This window comes from Netta rufina (genome assembly GCF_964035555.1).
Source record: "Netta rufina genome assembly, chromosome: Z".
In the NCBI taxonomy this organism is placed as follows: domain Eukaryota; kingdom Metazoa; phylum Chordata; class Aves; order Anseriformes; family Anatidae; genus Netta; species Netta rufina.
In genome coordinates, this window is record NC_140126.1 from 21,753,311 (window position 1) to 21,778,215 (window position 24,905).

General features: G+C 40.9%; 1 protein-coding gene across 1 annotated transcript in view; it reads right to left on the reverse strand.

Annotated features, from left to right (window-relative positions):
* Positions 1–470: 470 nt before the first annotated feature.
* Positions 471–24,905, reverse strand: part of PDE8B (phosphodiesterase 8B) — a gene marked incomplete at both ends in the record, with an annotated part of 90,418 nt that continues 65,983 nt past the window's right edge. Inside the window, 13 exons of the mRNA XM_084305709.1 lie at positions 471–583; positions 1,135–1,264; positions 2,858–3,025; positions 5,979–6,114; positions 6,525–6,742; positions 7,351–7,549; positions 9,526–9,661; positions 10,089–10,134; positions 10,954–11,118; positions 12,058–12,134; positions 13,020–13,097; positions 16,713–16,764; positions 24,471–24,531. Coding sequence (XP_084161835.1) covers positions 471–583; positions 1,135–1,264; positions 2,858–3,025; positions 5,979–6,114; positions 6,525–6,742; positions 7,351–7,549; positions 9,526–9,661; positions 10,089–10,134; positions 10,954–11,118; positions 12,058–12,134; positions 13,020–13,097; positions 16,713–16,764; positions 24,471–24,531 — 1,579 coding nt within the window. The remainder of the gene's footprint in view (positions 584–1,134; positions 1,265–2,857; positions 3,026–5,978; positions 6,115–6,524; positions 6,743–7,350; positions 7,550–9,525; positions 9,662–10,088; positions 10,135–10,953; positions 11,119–12,057; positions 12,135–13,019; positions 13,098–16,712; positions 16,765–24,470; positions 24,532–24,905) is intronic.

Consider the following 24,905-nt stretch of genomic DNA (forward strand, 5'->3'; position numbering starts at 1 on the left):
TGGTTGAAAGAGCTAAAGAACATCAGCAGAACTGGAACAATTTTTGTGAGAGATAATTGGGAAGTTTTTATGGGTTTGTCAACCTATTCTTTTACTGGTGAATAGATCATGTTTATGTCTGAGAAACCATTGTGTGGACTGTTAGCAAATGCAGTTGTATTTGCTACAAGATTTGACAAATGCAAATTCAGTACTAGAAATTAGTTTCAGAAGTACCTTTTCTGCCACAAACTGATATTTCCAAAGAGCTCTTATTCATATGTGGATTACGTAGTCTTTGCTAAAACATTTTTTCTGTGGAATTCAGAGACTCTTAGTCTGTGTTGGATAAGTGATGGATAAAATATTTCCTTCTTGCCACACAGTCTTAATTTCACATGAAAGGAAACACTGTCCCTCTTGTATCCAAATTAGCATGGAGATTCACAGTGAAACTGGTAGATCAAGAGGTCTGTTTTCTTCCTTTTGTGTCAGTTGTTTTCTGATGGGAGCCTGAGACTCTTGCACTTTAACTCATCCAGTGTTTTCCAGTGTTTGTAGTTATTAGCCAAGTGTTGCATCAAAACAGGCAGATGTGCAAATGCTGAAATGAAGTGGAGGATCAGTTGTACTACATACACAGAATGTGCAGCAGAACAGCCTAGCCTTGTCTGAAATTAGCATTCACCTAATTCTTTCCCTCCTTCAGATGTAAGCTAATGAATACTAAAAGGGGAAAGTTTTTTTTTTTTTATTATTTTTTATTTTTTCTTTCCAGTCTTTCTTTCAAGCAAATCCATTTCTTAAAGTATGTTGAGTTCAGCCAATTAGGCCTAGCATGTAACCCCTGTGATCTCAGTTTCTGCTTTATAGAAGAAATACGTTGTTAAAGGAGCAAAAGACCTAGATAGAAAAAGCTTAGTTTAAGCCTTGCTCCTTCCTTCTTTACACAGAGTGATAAGCACTGAGCTTTTGCAAAGTATGAAGTGTTTCACTGTACAGTGAAAGAAACCAGATTCAACAGCATCATTCTTCAGGTCCTGTGCGGTACTGTATACTGAATACAGGTATTGTCCCTGAGAAAAATGGATTAATGGCCAGCTTGAGGTTTTTTTCATTTTTAGTCTGCAAGGAAGAAGAAGCAGAACTACTTACCATCCCATGCATCAAACATGTCTGTTATAAAATAATCAATGAAGGAAATCTGAGACTTGGGGATGCTGCAGGTGTTTCTATCAAAAACTGGCATTACAACAGGCAGACCCTGTCTCTTCTCTTCATCAGTCTAAGAAAACAAAACTCCAGTTAGCCCCTGAAGCTTTGCTGGCTTTCATGTTAGAATGGCAAAGACCCGGGGATTAGAGGAATTGCAGTAGGGGGCCAAACTGAGCCAAAACTCAGAACCCCAGAGGTGAATGGCTTTAGCTTCCTGTGCTTTATTTCCTCTGGAACTGGGACTGAAATCACCATCTCTTCCCTTTCACAAGTACTCTGCTACTGCACTGCTGTGACTGTTCTTAGTTCCAGTGAGACAGAACTCCATAACCTGGTGATTAGGGCACACCAGCCAAAACTGGAAAACAGACCTTCAGAGTCCTCTAGCAGAGGACAGTCAGACTCATCTTTTCCACAGCTCTGGAGGATGTTCCAAACCATTTATCTCTTAAGTAAGAGGGAAGTTGCTGTCTCTACTTTCTCTGCTTGTATTATGTAAAAAGACTAACAGGAGTATGAGTATGTCCTTTAACTATGTGACCACAAATGGAAGAGGGCTGATTGTGTTGCTGTCAGTACGTTGGAAGAGCCAACCAACTCAGTAGGACTTTATTTAAAACATACATTTGAAGTAGTTTAGGCAGCAGCTAATGTTGGAAGTGGCAGCAAAGCAGTCCCAAAATTACCAGGTGAGGTGAATGAAGAGGAGAGCCGTCCTCAGCACCTCATTTTGCTGCAGGTAGGCTAGTGGCCAAGACTGGCAATTTAAAACCAGCTTGACTGCTTGCATGGTACCTTCACTGCTAGGGAGGTATGTCCTAAGTGGGCCTTGATCTTACTCAGCAAGTGAACAAATTTATTCGCAAGGATTGAAATGAAATTAAAGATATGTACTAGGCATTACACTTTTTTTTTTTTTTTTCTTCTCCCCAGTAAAAATTGTCTCTTATCTGAATTTGGATGGGAAGCATACAAGCAACACCCACCTGTCTTTTGAGCCCAAAGTGCAGATTTTCATGCCATTAGTGGCAAATAAAAGCTAAGAAGCTTTGAGTTATTCAAATCACTAGAAGAGTGTTTCACTTTAAAGACATTGCTGTGTTTGTGTTAGAAAAACTGAGTTTTAAGAAAGGATGTTGTGCTTCCAGTTCTGTTTTTCAGGGTCCCATGGGATAAACATTTTTCTGCAGTACTGAGCTGCTCCACCATCTGCCAACTGTAATGATTGTTTAGGTGCCATCTTCAAAGAGGAAGGGCCAGCCCAATGATTCAGTTGAGGGGTTCAGCAGGAATGGAATTGCTTTTTCAAGCTCTGTTCAAGGGAGGTATTGATTGGAACTGGAAGCTAGAACGATGATGGTGATTGAGTATTAGCTAAATAAATTTGCAAAAGTTGGTCAAGTCACTTTGTTTCATTTAGATGGAGAAAACTAAAAGTGTAAAAGCTTTCCACCATTCTGTACTACAAGCTTCCCAGTAAGCAAATTGGCTAGTGTTGACGGGAGAAAATTATTCTGCATGAAGAGGTCCCATTCTGACTGGGGAATAAAATTATGCTTCTGGACTGCATGGCGATGCCAGGCAGACTCCATGTAGAACAGCAGACCAGTTGACATGCACTTTCTTAAATAATATAATAATCAAATGATAAAAATATACGCACCTGTGCAAAATACTCTTCTGAAATCCTCCCTGCCCATTCAATACATAGCTCTAGGGGGCGACACGGATTTGCTACATCTGCACACTTGATCATCATGCGCTTGATCAGTGTCTGGTTATCTGGAAAATTCTTTCTGTTGGCTGTACGTTCATAGTCACTGCCTTCACTCTGCAACAGAGTTGGTTATGAGGGCTGGTGGCCAGCATCCCTGCTATCAGAAGTAAATGCATCATTATTAGCTCTGCAGTGCTTATACAGTAAGTGGGCACCCAGCCTGATGCCTTCTCATTCCACGCAGTGTTCCGGGAAGTTGGAGGAGAAAGGGATGGCTGAGAACAGCAGCCGTGTGAAGTAGGTAATGGTAGAGCCACCACATGGCAGCTGGGGAGATTCTCAGCATTAATAGCCAAGTTTGTGAAACAGAGGAGTCACGGCTCCATATCAGCTCGGGTAGGTCTTCTTTGCATCCCAGCCTTGCCTTTAGGGAACAGGAGCAGGATGGGGGAGTCATCCACAAACTACAAGCTGATAAACCAGCATCATCTCTGCTAAGTGTTTAAAACTTTGGTGCAGGAGTGGTAGGGGACTGCTTGATTTAGGTGAGTTTTTACAGTGCAGTTTTCAGTTTTTCATTCACAGATGAGAAAACTGAAGCAGGAACAGAGTGGTGATTTGATTTGCACAATTGAAATTTCTTAATAGAGGCAGAAAACCAAGTATATGCCACTCGGTTCCATTATGTTTTTAATTAAGATTGCCATTTTTTTTGTGCTGGATTTGTACCCTAGGCCTGGAATACTTGTTGGTCTTTGCTACCAGCTAAAATTAAGTATCAGCTAATCTAGGAGATGAACAGTAGGAAAATACAGGAGTGGCATACTGACTCCAGAATGTCTCTGCTTGCTCTGCAGTCAAATGCTGAACTACTTACTCACCACTATGGAGAATGGGTGCAGAGAACAGAGTATTTGTGACAAGTCTGCTGTGACATCATCTGGGTCTTGAGTAGTTTAAAGAAGGGCACAGGTATATTATATTCCTTATTGAGTAATAAAAAGCCTCCACCTCAGCTCAACATGGCATTAACACTATTCTCAAAATAATATATTTGTGTAATTACGGCCTCCCTTCACTGCTAAATTCAACTCTGAGTCAAAAATTGAACATAAATACTTTTTACCACCACTGCTAAATTAATGTCTTTGAAGGTTTATGGGCAGATATTTTGCAGTGACTCTTGCCAATTCAGGCATTAATCTTCCAACTTTATGTTTAACAGTTAATTTTTCTTCAGCATGGGTAGCCCACAATGAGCTGCCAGATTAGACTTGCTCCTAAACTGCTGTTCAAGATCAAAAATAGGAAGAGCCACCTTTAACAATAGCGAACAGAATAACCTCATATTAGTGAAAAAAACAAATCTGTAATACATGCGATTTGTGCTGCACTTTTATTACTCTCCAACTCCTGTAAGTTTTGAAATAGCCTCTGCCAGAAGATGGTAAGATAAAGGAGAATGAATCAAAGAAAATGGTTTCTGTAGCTTAAAAAATATTGGCTGCAACAAAACGTATGGAGAACTTTTAAAAGCTCTTTAGCAACTGCTAGAAGAAATGCATGTGATAAAAGTGAGATTCCCCAAAAATACATCCAGAGCTTGGAAACACTGTGGTTTCAGTGACACTCGTGAATCTAAGTCCTACAGCACAAGGCAGGGATACCAGAACACAAGAGGTTTCAAAACAGGGGAGGTGGAGGAAGAAATTCAGAAGACAACCTGTCAGAGGGAGAAATGATGTTTGAGAACACAGATTTCCCTGTGCCACTTCAGGGGGCATTTCAGTAATTGCTGGGTCCAGAGCAAGTGGCTGTCTGGCCCACAGGTAAGTACAGGCAGGGAAATCTGAAAGCAGCTAATCCTACACAGCGAGGCATGCTGGTGTGGATGTTACTTTCCTGCATGCTTTAAACTGAAGTAGGATCTCTGCTGTCCTGTCTTTGCCAGTATATGAGGGCAAACCCATGAAATACTCTCCTGAGGTGTCAGGATGGGAGCACAGAGCAGAAACAGCATCAGAGGCCCCCACTGGTGCCCAAATCACATCCCTCTGTCCCATGGGAGTGCTGGCACTGAGGATAGATCAGGCAAATTCAGACCCAGTGCCACTTCCAGCGAGCCCTCCAGAGATGGAAGTGTTGGGCAGTAACAACACAAAGTGCCCACAGAGCCGGTGAAGTTCTGCTGCATTTGTGATTTCCAGCTCAAAATGCTGGGAGAATGGAGCTCAGCAGTCCCTAGGGCAGGTCAGTTAAACCAACATGATGCTGCCCCAGAAGTCGTAAGCCCAACCAGTCCTGACTGGTTTCTGTATCCATGTCAGTCTACAGAGCAAAAGGTTGAGTTGTGGAGAACTAACAGAAGACACCTTTATTTTTTAGTACCACTGAACTTCACTTTGGTCTGATTTTGTGTGTGTGCGCGCTTGCAATAAAGCACTATTATCACTAAGTAGTGATAAGATCACCTTTGTTTAGGTAACACTGCTGTAGAGAACGCTGTCAGATGCTGAGCTTTGAGATGACTTTGAGAAGCAAAAAAAAGAAGGCTATGAGGGGCCTGGATGGGAAACACAGCACTAGGGTGCATGTAACTGACAGGAATAATGGCCGAGATATCTTTTGGCACCACCAGGAATGGGGAGAGATCTCATGAAACAACAGAGGTGTTCCTCCCGATCATAGAGGAACAAAACTACATGGTTTCCTCAGTCAGAGCCCCAAGCTTAGGCAAATCCCACTGCTCAGAGACATGACCGCAGGCACAGGTGCTGACCTGGCTCCCTGCACAGAGTACTGCATATACAAAAACATCTACTTCCACGTTTTATGAACACAAAATAGCTTTGAAAACAAGGTGGATAGGTGTTTAAATGACTTAAAGGCAGAGCCCAGACATGGAAAGTTTAAGGAAGTATTTTTTCACACGTTGAGGCGTGAGGTCATAAATCCTATTGTGGATTGCGTTGGGCATTACCATAATGCAAATGAAAATGATACTTAAAGTTATCTGGGAAAAACTTCACTGAAACGCCCAGAGGCGTAAAGTCCTGAAGGCACTTACATGTGAGCTGGTCTCCTCAGATGCCATTGGCTTGTTGATGCTGTTCACAAATTTGTTCACGTGCTCAAAGTGCTTTGTCATCTCTGTTGCCAAAACCATATCAATAATGGCCTGGCGCAACGTCTGATAGTGATTTCTAGGAAAGAAAAACAGTTCTTGCTCACCAGCCTATCCTTTCCTTGTTCCTTCCCAGGCAGCACTGCAAAACACAGCTCGTGGGCTCACCCAATGGAGTAGGCATCTTATGAAAGGTCTGGCTGGAGGAGGGGCTGCCAACCAGACCATGCCAATGCAGTACATAAAACACTAGCAACTATCTTTATATGCTTCCTAGCAATACAAAACTTGGATGCCTCAAAACACAGAACAGAGGATGGGGAAAAAATATCACAGCCTTTTTCCGGAAGAGGTTAAATATTTAATGTCTCAATTCAAATTATATTTCCTGGTTTAGAAGGTAGGCTCTCGATCGTCCCCAAACTAAAGTCCTGAAGCAACCAGTTCACACAAACACACACACGTGCTCCCTCTCTCCAGCAAACCCACCTATCAATGTTCTTGAAAATGTTGCATTTGCTGTCTTTAGCTGTAAGCTGAAATGCCAGTGCCGTGTGATGGCTCTCTAACACAGCAGTGTCATTGTAGAGGACAGCTAATTCACTGCCTGCATTGCACAGGAAAGAGTTGGTCCGTCCAGGGTGATCTACATCATGAATGGTGGCTGCTATTAATGCAGCCACCTCGTCTAAGTGGTCAAGGCTTCCCTACAGAAGAGAGAGATCATGACATGTCAGAAAAAATAAAATAAACCAATTTCTTCTCATTTCTGTGTACCCACAAATATGCAACTGTAAGCTTGAGTGTAGGGACCCTACCTCCTTGTGATCATTTTCCAATCACTGTGCATGTGGATAACCTAGTACAAAACCCCTTCCCAACCTCACCCAAAACCTGCTTCATTAATGCAGCTTTTTATTGTGCTGTCATCTAAGCATTGTCTTTGCTTTAGGTCCTCTTGTAGGTGTTCTTCCACTTGGTGCATTTTTCTGAATGACTCTGCTCTGACTCCACTCTACAGACCTTGTGTGTGTTGCAAAGCTTACAAAGAACTAACAGTCAATTACCAACAGATAGAAAAGATTTTTTCCCCTATTGTTGCTAGCTACAAGTGCAAATCCCTTACTTCAGAGAAACTGTGTGGGCTGCAGGCATGACAGGAAAAGACCTCAAGGCCAGAGCAACTTGATGAAGCCAGGGCCATTATTGAAGCAAACACGTTGCTGGATGACACATACGAAATGGCACTCCAGAGTGACACCTGAGCAAACACACCAAAATCCCAGCCCAAAGAGCTCCCAGGTGACAGCTTTACCTTCACTCTCTCCTTCCCCAGAAAGAAGGCGGTAGCATGCAGGACATCGGCTGCGTGCGTAGAGTTGTGGTAGGAGTTGGAGGAGTGGTAGTTGGCTTCAATCACCTGCAGCCATGCTCGCAGTGTTGCTTCTGAGCAGTTTAAAAACTCAGAGACCCCAAACCGGCCAAAAACTTTCAAGCCCAAATAGACTAATGGCCTAGAAAACAATGTTAGAAAATAGCACTGCTGCGAAAGAGGAACTTCTACAGTTTTAAAGAATGATATTTTCTTCAAAGAAACGAACAAGACCTTAGAAATAAAGGGTGGGAGGAATATTAAACATCTTTATTGCACATCTATAATCTCTAAATAGCCTGGCCAGACTCCATAGTCTCTAAATAGTCAAGGTTACAAATTACTACTTTTACCATCCTTTCAGACTTAATACATTTTGCAGAAATGGCACAGTTCCATTATAGCTTCACCAATTCCTATAATTTTATCTTAGCCTTCAAGAAGCCACAAATAATATATATATATAAAAAAAAAAAAAGCTTAAAAGCACGTTTTTTTTGAGCTTTGATTATCTGTCAACCGTTCAAAAATATCTTTTATTTTGAGGAGAAACAGCACACTTTGAACACTACACAGGCACATCTTAAAGGCGACCAAGGCACAAATGACAAAGTGCCAAACATTTACAGGTTCAAATTATCTTAGGACTTTTGGCGTACAGATTCCTACTTCCTGAATATTTGGAGCTGGCAATACGCAAAGCATGTCAGTGCCTCTTGGGGAAGGTGTTAGCATCAGGTCACTAGTTCACATAACCTGCTCCAGCTTAGGAGGACTGGAGCACTTTCTAGAATAGACAGGAGCCTGCCAGTTTTTTTCCAAAAAAACACAACACCAAAAGCCTCACACTTTCTAGCTTCAAGTTGTGTGGGATGGACGAAACAGAAGTGTCATGTCCTGAATCCTTCAGCTAATGAAGAGGCACGAGACAAAGCCACCAGTTAGGAGGCTGTGCTTCCACATATAGGTTATGTAAACTGGGAAAAACAGCAGCTGAAAAAAAGAGATAGTGATGAAAGACTGTGGTTCCCCCAAAATAGCATTGGTCTCGAAAGAAGAAGGGGGGTCTGGAAAGAAGTGGGTGAAGAATCTGGCTGGAGGAAAGATCCTGGAAGCAGGGGAAGATGCTAGAGATCAGAGAGCAGTGCAGAGATGAATGACAGGATGTCCCTGGGGACCAGGGACAGTGATGGCAGAGGCTGGTAACCGTGCTGCTGCAACCAACTCAGCCTTCTGCCTGCCCCCCCTGTACCAGCAGCCATCTCCCAGATGGGGAGGGAATTTGAGGTCTAGTGAATTAATGCTGAGCAGGGGAGTGATGAGCCAGTGTGTGACACAGTAAAGCCAACATCTGCAAATTAAAATCAGGCAAATGCAAATTCAGACAATGGCTACTTTCTTTAAACAGAGTACAAGAGAATCAGTAGTCTTCCCTCTCACTTGCATCTTGGAATGAAAATCACTTTTCTCTCTGAATAACATGTTTATTTTTGTGGGCTACATGACATCAAATCTCCTGATGCCTTCTTTCATTAAATCTTTCAAAATCTTGAAAGATCCTGTTGATCCTTGTCTTTCCTGTTGATCCTTGATCCTGTTGCTGGTTTATTCTTTATCCCAGATTTTTACTGCTATAATCAAAAGCCACACTTGCCTCACAGCTTACAAAATCACAGGGTGATTGAGGTGATGGAGGGAAGAGGTTTGTTTTTTCCAGCCTGACCACTTGTGCAGCACTAAGAAAAAGGGCATCATTGGGACGTACAGAATGTAACAACAGTGGACTGTGCCAAACAGTGTGACCTGAGTAGAGCAGATGGGAGTCAAACGAGGTAGAAATTGAACAGGAAGCAATCTTGGAGGGCTGGAGATGCTGTCAGGGAAGAGGACAGACTGCACAGGGTTCTCCATGGCTTGCACATGCATCTTGACCCTGGTGTGTGCCTGGCTTCTTTCTACGTGGGCTATCAAGGCATAGAAGTGAGCACACAACAAAAGCCAGGAAGGCAGCTCTCACAGACTTTCAGTGTCTTTCTTTACTTTTTCTAGAGCAGAGCACTTTCAGCTACAGAGCCTCAGCAACACTTTTACCAGCACCCAGAAAAAGGAGTCAGGTACCTTTTATTTGTAACAGCTTCCAGTTCAAAAATATTGAAGTCCCAGCTTTCCTCATTATCCAGGAGCTGTGCAATACAAGGTGGAACATCACTGATAGTGTTTGGCACTGAAAGGTGACTATGGCTCAGGTTCATATCTGTTGAAATGGAATTTGGCAATTACAACATTTATGGATTTATTTTTTAACATGCAGAATTCAGTTTAGAAAACAACTCTTTTAAAGAAAAACAATTCTTTCTCTTACATGAAAAAGTCTGTAAAAGCCTGTAATATTATATGACTACCAACGGTTTGGAAATAAACCAGAAAGATCAGTGAACAGCTCTTTGAATGACAATTTAATTATTTTCTGGTCTGATTTTCTACCTTTTGAAATGCATTATTTTAATTATTTGGATCTGCTTCAGGTCCAAAATTGAGGCAGTACAGCACTTATTCTCCAGTCACTTAGATGACTATTTCCAAAGACAAATATTTCACTGCAAATTAGCATGAAGTTCTATGTCACTAGCATCTACAAATGAAATAACACATGCAAAGAAAATTTTAAAATGGTGGCTTACTCTTAGAAAACACATACTCATTTCCTGACAGTCTTCTCAAGCCATCCTGAAATAAACAAGTCTATTATAAGCTTTAGGCAAAAACAGCACCTGTGCATCATTTGTAAAAATATTACCTACAGTTTCTCTGTAGGTCCTATTCCTGGATACTGAAAATACTGCTCCTACTGTAGCATCATAAACACCATCCATATTTTAAAGTATTTCAAAACAGATGTGAAAGGTTTCAAGGGACACTAGTATGAGATCTCCAGAAAGGATATTACTAACCATACAGTGTTCTGACCTCCCTGACCCTTTTATTGGTACCTGCACCATTTCATCATTCACATTAACCACCACCATTTATCTTTCACTTCCTTTACATTATTTTGACAAGAATTAGCTCACTGTTTGTTAAAAAAATGAGGTAATCCATGATGAAATCTGGGTAATCTGTCTCTGGCAGACAGTTTTGCTACCATTATGGGACCAAAGTCATAACCCAATGAAAGTAAAACTTACTCTTGCTATTGTCATCTAGTTGTCAGGTAGAGTAGCTGTAGAGCAATCCCTCTAATTCCATCTAAGTTTCTAGGGTTTCTAAAAAGTACCTCCTTGAGACAAAGCAGATTGGATGATATAGTTTCTAGTGGTGACCATGTTCACTTATATATGAGGATGAATGCATGCAATGGACTGAGACATAGCCATATCTTACAACATCTCAGTGCTTACTGATGGTAGAGATGCCAAACACTTAAGTGAAACAATGATGAATTACAATTCCCCTTCCCATTCCTTGTGAAATTTTAGCTCAGCAGAGCACTGAGCTGTGATACAGGACACTGGTAACAGTAATTTCATCTCTACTAATTTTACTCACAGTCATCAGACCTCCAACAAGATCACTTGTGTGAGGATCTTCATCTTTGGTACCTAGCTGGGGGGAGTAAAGTTCTGTTGTCCGCAAGATTTCCAGAACTCTGTCCAAGGCCTCTGCTACTGTGATGGGGCTGTTTTCTTGGGCAGCATTAATTATGTTAATAACCTGAAAGCAGTGTAGGGAGGCAGGCAAGGTAGAGTGAATACCACATTTTTGTTTTCTTGCTACAAAACACTATTGGCTAGATTATGTTACTTCCCATGTACCAAATCCTGTGTAATTTCCCCAAATCCTGTGCAATTCATTTTCTAAATACAAAAAAAAAAAAAAAAAAAAAAAAAAAAAAAAAAAAGGCAGAGAGCAGCAACAGCTGGGCTGTGGCTGAGGGAGAAGAGGATGGCTTTTCTTTGCCTTCCACAATGCGTTTCAGCTGCAATCTGGGAAAGCAGCAATGACACTAAGGCAGCACTACGGACTGCTCCTGGCACTGCCAGGACTGAGAAGGCTAAAGCCCTTGCTTTATCCACAAGCTTCTGCAGGGGCACTACAGGCTATTCTTGGGGAGAAGGAAAAGGAAAGGAGTCAGCTGCTGTAATGGGCAGATAGTGCTGGGAAGTGAAGAGCTTGATGATGAGAAGATGGGGAGAGAAGAGAAAATGGTTTGAGGATGGGAGTTGGCGGACACCATGGTTTGTGGTACAACTGATTATGCATCTGGTTTGTGATAGCAGAATATGTGTAACACAGACAGTGAAGCAGGAAAGCAAGAGACAAAATGTGATGCAGATGTTACCTCTTCTGCATGCTATCTCATAAATACCAATGTCAAGAGCCAAGGTGAGACTGGAAATACATGCACAGACCAACAAAGTAGGGTCCTCTTCCTGCCACAAGCAAGGACACCCTTTTCCCCTTTTTACCTTTTTCTTCATGACTAGGACTTGGAATGAGATGATGAGATGCATAAAGTTTTATGAAAAAAAGTCTGATTTAAAATATTCTGTTAAATAGAAAGTAAACTCCTGGCTGTACTGCCACAAGCTATGTTTTTCCCTAAAAGCGCAACAACAAATCCTGAGTCTGTGCAAAAGGCTCAGGGCTCACCTTTGTGATAGGAGCTTCTATTGTCATTGAGTGGATCCTTGCCATTGAGGAGTACCGTCGGGTCTGTAAGCTTGGAGCTGTCATTAAAGAGAGCACTGATTACATGCTGCGGAGTGTGAATCATCCGACCCTCTTTACTGAGCGCCAAAGGCTGTCATTAGGGAACAGCATGACAGACCCCAACCTTGACTCCCATTTCTCCTGTACCTCCCCTCCTGCAAATTCTTGCTTTACTGATTATTTTCTTGCAGCGCTGTGTATTTGCTTTGCAGCCACCTCTCACTGCTACTGTCCATTTGCTGTATACTTAAGCCGTACTGAACTTCATGCCCAGCACCTCCCCCTGCCCTCTTGCTTGCCAATGTATTACTGTCAGACAGCTTCTGCTGTGACTGTACGTGCTCCTCTCATCTCAGCAGAGCTGCTGCTCTGAGGAAACACGTTACTGCACCCTGTAACTTGTGCTTCTCACTGCTTACTGCGGCAGAAAGAAATCTCTGCCACCGCCATCCCAGGCCTGGCAGGCAGTCACAGGCAGGACTAGGCGCAGAAGTACTGCTCTCAAGTAACCAACAGCAACAAATCCCATCATGTCCCAAACTAATGAAGCCAAAACACTGGTTAGGGAGCAGAACCTGCAGCTTTCTGCTAGTGGAGGGCCTGATGCTTCATCACACACGTCTTTAACAGTTTGCCCTCCATCCTGTGGCAGAGCCACTGCTTCTCCCCGTGAAGGCACCAAGCTCTGCCATGCATCACACAGCTACATGGATGCTCCTGTTGGGGCACTGCTTTGCAATTCAGAATTAAGAAATTTTAAAGAAGTTATAACACACTGAAGAAATCTCTATTTAATCACCTGTGAACCTGTCTGCTTCCTCTTTCACTCTCTGCTTTCATTGCCTGTGGTAAGTCTGTTCTTTATTTCTAACCTTATTCTTGACAGTTTTTTACTTTCTTACCATCACCACTTTGAGAAGTTATTGACTTAACATCAACCGAATCTTTCCTTCTGTTCTTGCATTTGAAGGAATGGGATTCTGTAAATATAAAACAAAAGCTTTAAAAATGTGTCAGTAATAAATGTTTCTACAGAGTCTTCTCCATCCAAAACTCTGAACATTACTAAAATAATCTTCATGATACCGTGTAAGTGGGGGGAAATATTGTAATCTCTACGAGTCAGAATAAGGGACTTTGATATAAATTCAGAGTACATCAAGTTACAGCAACTTGCCTAAAGTCACTTGGGAAGCTATTTTGGAAGAAAGGCAAAACAATTTATGGAACAGGGAACTTGCTTCACCTAGCCTTAGCTGCCTAAAAGCAGCAGGCTTTCAGCTTGTGTTTGCCTAAGGGAGCTGACAAAGATCCCTTCCCATTAATGGGGATAGAGAGGGGCAGAATGAGTCATTCTGCTTTAGGAGCGATGCCTAAGGCAGGCAGGTTGAACCCCTGCAGCAAGTTCCCTCTGCTCTCCACTGACCACTGAACAAGGTCAGTTCAGCTGCTCAGAAACATAGCTAAGGAGGAGAAATCCCATCTCAGTCAACACTCTTACAAAGCCAGCATGAGGTTTAATCTTCCCTCTTCATGCTCAGACAACTTTTTCTTTTAATTTCAATAATTATTTGTACACTGTTTAAGAAAAATCCAACATACTGAGAACCAATCCATTCAGTTGCTGTGAAAAATAACCACACACCAAGCTGTCATTCTTGAAACTTCCATTTACTAAAAACAAGTGAAATCATAATATCCAGACAAATGCAAAAGGGAAATGAAACCAACCCATATAAATGCCTGGACAGTGTCTCGATTAAACAACAAAAAAGGCTCAGTAAAAATCCATTTTTCTCCAAAACATTATGGTCTGCACTCTCCCTTATGCTTCAAAACAACAACCCTGTATCTATGCACCTCTTTGTGAAAATCTCCACAGTGTCTACTCATAGAGTACACAATATGGCTCTCAAAAGTCAGAGATCACTGAAAGCTTTCAAAGGGAGGTACCCACTGCGTGAAGAATCAGAAATATTGTAAAACTGATATTCTTAACATTAGGACCAACTCACATAACCTTTTTCAAGACAACCTGTCTGTAACACAACAAAATGTTAGTATAGAGTCTTCCAGAATTAAAAATAGATTATTCTTAAAAATGACTGTGTCCTGGTTTCAGTTAGAACAGAATTAATTTTCTTCCTAGTAGCTGGTGGAATGCTGTGTTTTGGCTTAGGATGAGAAGACTGCTGATAACACCCCGATGTTTTAATTGTTGCAGAGCAGTGCTTATACCAAGCCAAGGACACCTCAGACTTTTGCTCTGTCCTGCCAACAGGCAGGCTGGGGGTGCAGTAAGAGCTGGGAGGGGACAGACCCAGGACAGGTGACCCGAACTAGCCAAAGGGGTATTCCATACCATCTGACGGCATGCTAAACAATATATAGGGGTGGCTAGCTGGGGGAAGGGGGCCGGACTGCTCGGGGTTAAGCTGGGCATCGGTCAGCGGGTGGTGAGCAATTGCATTGTGCATCACTTGTTTGTACATATTAGTAGTAGTAGTACTATTATCATCATTGTATTATTATTATTATTATTTTCCTGTCTTATTAAACTGTCTTTATCTCAACTCATGGGCTTCACTTTCCATTTCTCTCCCCCGTCCCAGAGAGGGAGGGGGGAGGGTGAGCGAACGGCTGCGTGGTATTTAGCTGCCAGCCGGGTTAAACCACGACAGACTGGAATGCAGTTTCTGTCTTAAGAATTATTTACTACACATTTACAAGGAAGTTTGGATTTTTTAAATTTTGTTATTGTCATACTGGAGAAACTGAAGGCTTTCTTGATGTTGATAAATGACACTTGGGCATCAATAAGGCATGATAAATTATTTTATTAATTTATTTAGTAGGACTCCTCTTTTAAACCTCTTTTCTGCATTAACTTTTGCAGAAGTTTAACATAAAGCACTTGAGTGAGAGAAAACATTTACACACTAACATAGCTGCAAGTGGCAGTAGCAGACAGGATAACTCTCCTTCTGTTACTTCCTAAACTTCCAGCCTAGCCAGTTTCAAACTTTGCTAGTGCCACCTAGAGAGTCACAGGCACAAAAACCCTACAACTCTACATCACACTAGTTTCTGCTGGAAATAGTTAAATAAATATTTACCCTTCACTGGATGAGTGGAGTGTTTCCCATTCCAGATTTGTTACAAACGACGTCACAAACACAACAATATACATGGGCTATTTTTCTACCCTCATCACAAACTGGTTCTACAAATCTATTCTTGAAGCATAACCATGGACACCAGAGAAGGATAACCAGCATCACATAGGTGTGACTTAAAGGTTGCCTCCTCTGAAATCATCAACCTCACTTCATGTGATGTGGCTTCCCAGTCCTGCTGAAATCCCTCACAATAATGAGCAAATCTAAATGCCTCACCACAACTTGTAAAGCACCTTAGTACACTAATAACAACATGTTAACTAGTAACAAGTGTTCTGCAACTTAATTCACAGGCATTCTCTCCTTCCCCTTTCAGCGGACTCCACTGCCAGAAAAGAAACAGTGGGAAGGAAGAAATGCATTTATTACAAGGACACAGGAGCAGTTTAACACACCATGGGTCAGTTCTAGTGGCAACACTGGCAATGAGGGTAGTAAGTTGCAAACATTGTCTCTTCTCCCCACTCCCACCCTCTCTGGTGGTTATTATTCTGCACCACAAAGTTCTCCAATGCTTCTTCTTACTCTTATGCTACTTCAAAAGCAAGTGGTGTCAAGCAGTCACATCCCACACCCTTAGTATGTGAAAATCAGAAGATGATTAACAATGCACAGCAACGTTGCCCAGTATTTTATTGTGGGAAGGATCTTGGGTGCTAAAAGGTAACAGACTGAAAGAACATGCTCTCTCAGAATGAGACAGCAGTGCTGCATCTAGGTCAGATCAATAGAAGACCATTATAAATTTTAAATTGGCCTTTAGTGTCTCTTTCTTCAGGGAAGACTGTTACTCCAAACAGCACTGGAAGATGTAATTATCCCCTTACGTTCCTTCCCAAAGTTATCTTTAGTAACTTCTGCAGGTAGCTTTCGATCAAGATCTTAAATGTGCTGTCTGCAAGCAAGCAAAGCTGCCTGAGACAAAGAGAAAGGGTTGTGCAGACACCTCACAACACCACCATCACGCTCAATGCTGACTGTCTATGACTACTTGTAGCCTGGGCACTACAGACACATTTCTTAGCCTCATGCTGGGCCAAAACTAACAGCCCCTGCTGGCAGGTCCTAAACTTTGAAACACTTTGGCAGATCTGCTGGCATAAATCAGCACAGTTCCACATTTATTTCAAACAGCAAGGAGTGACAAGACACATCAGCTTTCAGTTCAGACATGGTATTTTAATACAATGAAGAGCAGTGCATCTTAATGCAAGAGATCTCTACAGTAGATCAAATTATTGTTGCCTGCTACAAGCCTGAATCATTGTGCAACATTTGAGCAGCTGGCATTAGTCACTGTCCATCTTCTCTGACCACAGACTCAACAGAGGGTAGAGACAACATATCATACCAGCAAAGAACCTAGTCACAACTTCAAACATTCAAGTGTATAAAGGTAAATGATAGTAGTCTAACCTGACTGAGAATTGTCTCCTGTACACTTCTTATCGTGGTGACTCTTGCAGAGCTGAAGATACACCAAGAGTAAAACATGTTTGTAAGGGAAAAGAACACAAAAAGATTTAAAAAAGGGCTACATTCAACACTGTCCTTAACCAACATTTTCTGTTCAGTTATTAAAAAAAAAATCTCAAAGACTCTTCTTTGGGTGTAACTAGACATGGAGAAATAATATGAAAGTAAACAGACATTCAATGCAGGAAATCACAGAAACAATAGTTCTTTTAAATACTAACAGCATGTTGCTGTTAAATACCCATGTCTGTAAGAGAACTGATGTTCCATTTTAGATAAAGTTTTAAGTACAAATTGCACATGATTCCATGAATAAATGCAAAAAGAAAAAAAAATAATCCTAAGATGTTTCTCATTTTTGCACTCTGCAAGTATTTTTAACACCATTTCCTTGGTTCTCTCTAAGCTAAGCTTGCACGCACTCTTTCATGAAATAGTGATACACTGGGCAGTTACAAAAGCTACACTCCAGCCACTAAGGGGACGACAGGTCTTATTCATCAGATCTTTGTTTCTAAGTAAATTTTAATCGCTCCCATGAATGAAGAAGTTAAATATAAAATCTTATTATCTTGTGCTTCTGAAACACCTGAACATTTTGATAGATACTTTAGTCTTTCCTAAAATTTAAGTAGGACTTTTCCATCATCTTAAAGTTTACACCTACTGCTTGGTAATACAACAGGAGATTAAATGCTTCTTTGCTTTTCCATCCTGCTCAGAAACCAAAGCACAGTCTGCCCAATACATGATAGTTTATTACATGCTGATCACTTTACCCCATTCCTTTGTTTTGTGATTACAATAAAGTATTTTGCTGTCAATAGAAAAACTGAACAGAACTTTTGGTTCCCCAAATCTTCTCTCTGAAAGTACAGGACTTACTTACTTAGAGCTAATAAAGACACCGAAAAGGACTAAAAACAACACATCACTCTTATTTCATTTTTTATTGTAGTCACTAGAGAAAGTGACTATTTATCATCTACTTCAGGTGAATAAGCACAGTGCAGTACTGCACTTGCAGGTTTTACATTACACATCACATTTTGGAATTCAGTACAGTCACCTAACCTATGGTGGATCATTCCTTTGACCAAATCCATTGCCTGTCTGCCTATAGCAAAGCACTAGATTGCAAAACTGTGGTTGCAACAAGTGAGTTAAAAGCAAAGAAAAGCAAGATTGCACTTGTGCAGTCTTTGTGTCCATATGAGACACAGTATGCTGTAGAGTTGCTACAGGAATTATTTACGAAAGATAGAAAAGAAATCATACAAATTCTTTTTTCCATCAATCTTGAACCCCTTCCATCTTGTTTTCCTTTTTGCTGTTGGGGACAGGAGATAAAGAGGGTGAAAAAGAAAGAGAAGTGAATGGAAAGGAAAAGCAAACAGAATTCAGGAGTGGTTTACTGTATTGAGTAAGAATTAAGAAAGGAAAGGGAAATTATGCACTAATGTTCCATATAAATGTTGTTCAAAGCAGTAGAAGAGACCACTCTCCCTCAGAAAACTCATTTCAAAAGCTTAAACACCTCTCTTAAAATCAAGCAGGAATTCTCAGAGAAGTAAGTCTCAGTAGAGTAAGGTTGTGGAAGCTTGTCATATGTGGTGAACATGGTGAAATACAGGTGGGTGGAGAATGGATGGAGAGCAGCCCTGAGGAGTTGGGGCTGATGAGAGCAGCCCTGATGAGGACCTGGGGATGTTGGTTGATGAGAAGCTCAACATGAGCCGGCTATGTGTGCTCACAGCCCTGAAAGCCAACCGTACCCTGCGCTGCACCAGAAGCAGCATAGCCAGCAGGGCGAGGGAGGTGATTCCGCCCCTCTGCTCTGCTCTTCTGAGACCCCACTTGGAGCCCTGCGTTCACCTCTGGGTCCCCCTGCACAGGAAGGATATGAACATACTAGAATGAGTACAGATCAGGGCCACGAGGATGATCAAGGGGCTGGAACACATGGCTGTCCTCATGTAAGGACAGGCTGAGGGAGTTGAGGCTGTTGAGCCTGGGGATGAGAAGACTCTGGGGAGACCTTAGAGCAGCCTTCCAGTACCTAAAGGGGGCTACAGGAAAGCTGGGGGGGGGATTCTTTGTCAGGGAGTGTAGAGATAGGACAAGGGGGAATGGCTTTAAACTAAAAGAGGGTAGGTTTAGGTTAGATATAAGGAAGAAAATCTTTACTCGGGGGTGGTGAGGTACTAGCACAGGTTGCCCAGAGAAGCTGTGAATGCCCCATCCTAGGAAGTGTTCAAGGCCAGGTTGGATGGGGCTTGGATCAGCCTAGTCCCTGCCTGGGAGGGGTCCCTGCCCATGGTAGGGGGTTCGAATTCAATGGTCTTTAAGATCCCTTCCAACCCAAACCATTCTGTGATTCTATGAACTGATACAACTCATCTGAACTGCTCATTCTGGTCCCAAACTGGATTTGCATTTAGTCCTTGGATATCCACCTCTGCTCCCCAGCTGTAAGAAAACCTTGGCACATTCCTCTAAGTACGCCAATAAAATAAATAAATAAATAAATAAATCCATGAATACTTTCTTACTCATTCTGTAGCCATGACCTGAAAGAGAGATGTAGGATAAGTTATAAGAGCAGTTACATGGTTTATCTTGAACTGGTATGCTCTTAAGAAGAGAAACAACACCTCCATTATAAATTTACATACATGCAAACACTGGACTCTATCCTTCCAGGTCTCAATTCATAAAGGCAGAATTAATCATTAGCCAGGCTTCAGCACACGCAAATAGTCACATGAAAGTCAATTCGCATTCATAGATCTCCTCTGTACAAAAAATTACTACAGTTTCAGATGTATTATTTTCTGTACATAAATCTAGTTGATTTTTGTATGTAATAAATCTGGCACAGAAATCCATGAAAATTTCTTTACAGTGGTTTCTGATTATACTGTAATCTCTAATACTCTGATATTCCTTAGAGAGTCTGTCAGTAATGCCAAAGAACATGTCTACACTTTTAACTATGAAGCTATATATAGTAATGTAAGGATGTTTTTCAGCCTGTATACAGTGTCTGAATATTGAGATCAAGCCACTTATAATTACACTGATGAAGTGAAACAGAAATTTGGATCAAAATTTTAATCGTAACAGATTTTACCACCCTATAACTAAATACATAGTTAGTTTGTTTTCCTTTTATTATTACATAAAGAATTACCATTGATCTGAAGAAAAACCTATTTTTTTTTTTTTTTAGTGCGGAGGAAAGTTCTAGGATGCAAGTATTCGGAAATGGATTCCGGGATTTACCAAGCATATGACTGCCATATGGGCTAATGTTCCCCAGAAGGTACTTTTGAGAGAATAAGTTTTAAAAATCCTCAGCAAAAGCTGGCTACAAATTGAAGTGGAGGAAAAATATGATGGAGGAAAAAAAACCACCTTGCAAACATTGTATTTGTCACAAAAAAGGTCTTTCCAGATTTATTTTGCAAAATAAGAAATATTAAGTGTTAACAAAAAGTGTTAAGAAATGTGGTGGTCTTTTGCTCCACTGCTTAAGATGTCCCCATGGCTAGAGGTATAACAAAATAATAAAAAACAACAAAAACAAAAGGAGTTTTATAACAAAACACTTTCTATTTAAAGTGTGATTAAATGCAACAAATGATTTATTTTAGAACTGAAGCCTCATTTAATCTTCAGATCTCTTGGCAATAAAGACCACAGACATACAGAATTCAATATATAACACCATCATGCTGACTTGTGAACCTGTGCCAGCTTTCTAAAAGAAATAACTGACACTGGAATTCAATCACTCAAACTCCTGATGGTATTTTACTTAGGAAATTGCACAGTATGACCATGAGTGGGCTGTGGGGGATGAACAAATGTTCCTGGAGCAGAGCAAGTACTGCTTACAGGATGACAAACATCACCCTCAACTCCTTCTGGGTTACAGGTTTTGCAGTCTTACTGCCTCCTCTTCCCCCTTGCTACTCCTTCCATGCATTTAGTCCTCAACCTTACCTGCAGACAGGCTTATTTCAGTGCATCAACACAAAGAGTCTGTGCCCCCACCAGTGCATGGGATCACACCACAGAGAGCCAAAAGGTTAAAACTTCATGAAGAGCACTGACACCACCATGTGGATACGACAAGATGGCTCAGCAAGATGCAATAGCTCAGGATATTCTGATATTTCCAATAGGCTTTCAACTACCAGAAGCTGTGGCTGAAATGCTGAAGTCTCATCGTTTGTAGGTGGCCTGTCTCTTGAAGAGATGCCAAGTCAAGCCTGAACTATTTGGTTTATTCAAGCCCTACCACGTGGAAAAATCAAGCAGCATCCTGTCGCACCCTAAGCAATCTACAGTGCCATAAGGCACATGAGCATCTCACCCAGCTCCTGTATTGTCAAGGGAGAGGTAAATTTATTTTTCAGGAACGTACTGATACAAAACGGAAGATGAAAGAAAGGGACTGCCTTACAGCAGAACATGAAGATGACTTCAGAAAGGTCTAAATGAATAGAAGAAAGAGATTACTAGCTCCAAAACCAAAGAACAGGAGTGTCTGTGATGGGCTTGACTACTTCTGGGACTGTTCTGTATTATTCTTTGATAAAGTCTCATTTAACCCAAAGACAGCACATCCTCAATGCATTAGGAACAGGGAAAATGGCTACATCTCAGCAAATGCTCAAATAATGGTCCTTACCTCAACTCTCTAGATGCAGACAGAGTGCTATTAACTGTTTAATTCTTCAATCCCTAAAAACATTTATTTCAATTGCACAAATGCAGAAAGTCTACACAGTGAGACATTTGCCCTCTTTTCTCTACTTTTCAACAGGATGGTGTACTGTGTCTTAAAATATTGCAGTTTACTGAGAATTAGAAATATAGAGGCTACCACAAAACTAACTGAACGAAATTCAATAGCTAATGTAAAACCCCAGGAGCCATTTTATTAACACTATTTTGTCACTAATTCAACGATAAATTTCATTTTAATTTTAATCAAGCTTTAACGGACATTTAGTCTGTTCTATTAACTGCTACAGAAAATGAAGCTTTTCTGCAAAGTTCAGGTTGAGCTTGGCAGCTACACAATGTTTTCTCTTTGATTGAACTTCTCTTTGCCACCAGATGGTGTAACCTGCAGTGTCCACATGCTGATCACAACTAATACCATCATAACAGTAACTCTACAAAAATAACCGTACAGAGTCTTATGAATATTGTATAGATATTCTTATATGTCACCAATACCACCCATATAAAATGAGTAAGAAACCAAACCAAAGCCTCAAGACACTGTTGTTCAATGCTGAAATACCTGATACTGTACTTGCTATACGCAGGAGAGACTTCCACCATGGAAGAGAAATGCAAAAACTTAGTTTTGTTGGCCACACTTTATTTTATTTTATTTTTTTTTTTGTTAAGTATCTTAAATCTTCATAGACCATATATTCTGTTAGGTTGTGATCTTTAGTCTTTGTAGCAGATCTCTACTTCTGTTCAGAACCCTTCAGAGTTCATACAACCTGGGCTCACCAGAACTCTAAGGCTGCCCACACCCATTGGATTCAGGCTTTATTTCCTAATAAATGCTCATGATTCAATACTAAAAAGCATTTATTGATGGTGCTTTCCAACAGTGCAACAGTATGAAGAGTGTGAATGTGGCCTTTGACACATGTTCCTATAATTTTGGTCTTAAGCTTACTGATTTAAGCAATCCAAAGTACTGGGAGATTAAAAACAGAAAACAAAAGCACTTTTACCTATATATTCCTATTGGTGCTTTTCCTAGATGACTGAAAATCTGCAATTGTTTTGTACTGATGATCTTGTATAAACAGTATGACATTTACACTGTCCTGCACCAGTCTTTCAGTTGTGTATATGTTACAGAAAAAACATCAAATGCTATCTCAATCCCAAATCAATGTCAAAGCAGCTGTAAATGAAACAATATGAACTATGTGGTTTTATTAATGACTTTAAAAAAAGAAATAAATGTAACATTGACACTACTTCTTTTACAAAAATCTCCTGCACTCCAGGCTGAGCACTTTTGAAATCCTGCTACTGTAAACGATACCTTGCTGCCAATACTAAAATGTATGTTTTGATCAAAATATGAGGTAAGGTTAAAACATTTCAAGCTTTGTCTTTAATGGTAAAGCTTCAGTTCTTCCAGAAGCTAAGATTTCTCAGTTGACTTGATACTACCTGCCCACACAAAAAACAGTGCCAAGGACATGGTTTCAACTAACAGAATACTACCTGTTAACTTTTTCCAAGAGTAGTTTTCCAATAATGTATTACAATAATGTATTATAGGTTTGTTATACCGAAAAAAAGGACAATTAGGAATTATAGTGACTTTCCACATACTTTTATGCACAAATGCCTTTACCCCCATGACAGATAAAAGCACATTTAAATTCTAGACAAAACAAGATATATAACTCCATCCCTAAAAAAATTGTTTTAAGGAAAATGGAAATGATAGGAAATTTATCATGTTTCACAAGTACATCGTCACTCCACAAAATGCTGCCAGCTACTCTTCATGCTCTGACCTCATACTGCTTTCTACCTCTTACTTCTACAGACCATAGAATTCATTCCTCAGCTCAGAGAAGCCCAGAATTCCTTCAAGCCATGTACTACAGTATTTTTGAGGCAAAACATGAAATATAACCATTTGCTTCAGAGCCACTTTCAGATGGAGTGAACTAGGAGTAGATCACATCGAACGGCTTCTCATGCCACCAGATTTGTTTCAGAAACTGCTTAGGTGGATATGTGCCTGGACTGCAGACACTGGGGTTACAGAATCATTGAATGGCTGAGGTTGGAGGAGACCTCTGGAGATCACCTGGTCCAACCCCCTGCTCAGGCAGGGACACCTACAGCAGTATCCCGTCAATGGACACCACCGACTTCCCTTCAGGTATTTGTAGACATTGATGAGATTCCCCTGAGCCTCTAGGCTGAACAGTCCCAGCTCTCTTAGCCTTATCTCATAGGAGAGGTGTTCCAGTCCCTTTATCATCTTGGTGGCCCTCTGCAGTGTGCCCAGGTCCCTCTTGTACCGGGGGGCCCAGAACTATACACAGAACTCCAGGTGTGGCCTCACCAGTGCTGAACAGAGGGGATCACCTCTGTTGACACTTTGCCTAATGCAGCCAAGGATCACTGAGGGTGTTTTGAACTATGGCTTGGATTACACCCCTCCACAGCACACTTTCTGTGGTGTATGTGATATCTCAGGTCCTACTTGCAGGTAACGTTTTATTCAATTTATACTTTATTCAAGAACCACGCATTTGCAAACCTTGTGACAGCTGAGCATAGGTCATTATCAGCTTTAAGTACGTCAGATAAGACTGGCGAGAGCAGTTATAGAAAAAAATACCCTGAACTCCCTTTGCATTATAGTCTGTGCTGCTCCACAATATCACAAAATCCACTGTCATATCTAAGTTCCAGTGAACAAAAGGCGTTCTCTAGTCAGCAGTCCTACAAAAGGAAAACAGTCCAGCAAAAAAAGGCTAAGCAAATGATAAAGTTTTCTTGCTTGATCCAACATGCAGTGATAATATGAGAATGTTTTTCAAAGAGGATGTGATCTATATTCATTTCTTAAACAAAAAATCAGTAAAAGTGATGAAAATTAAGACATGGAAGGAAAACAGTTACCTGCTTGTTGTTTTCATTAGTACATTGCAGCCTTTTTAGGGACACAAAGTGTCTTATCTTCCTAGCAACAGAAATAATCTATTGTTACCACACCAAACGGTATCACACACTGCTATTTTTTTAAAGCTGAATTCTTGATGCTTTTAAGAAACAAGATACCAAAACCAACACCAAACGGCTGATTGAGCAACAAGCATTCCAGTGTTACAGCTATGTTTTTGTCCTAGGATACATGATTCTTTTGCTGCTGCAGGAATTCACCTGCACATCTGGGAGTATAATTTGGCAACGTACACACAATACACTGTAAAAGTGCAAGCACATACAAGCATGATCACAAGAGAATCATGTAGCTGATGATCTTTCCAACTGACTGGTTAACAGTTTGCATACTGTAGAATAACTTCATAAAAAATGTATTATAACATCAACCTA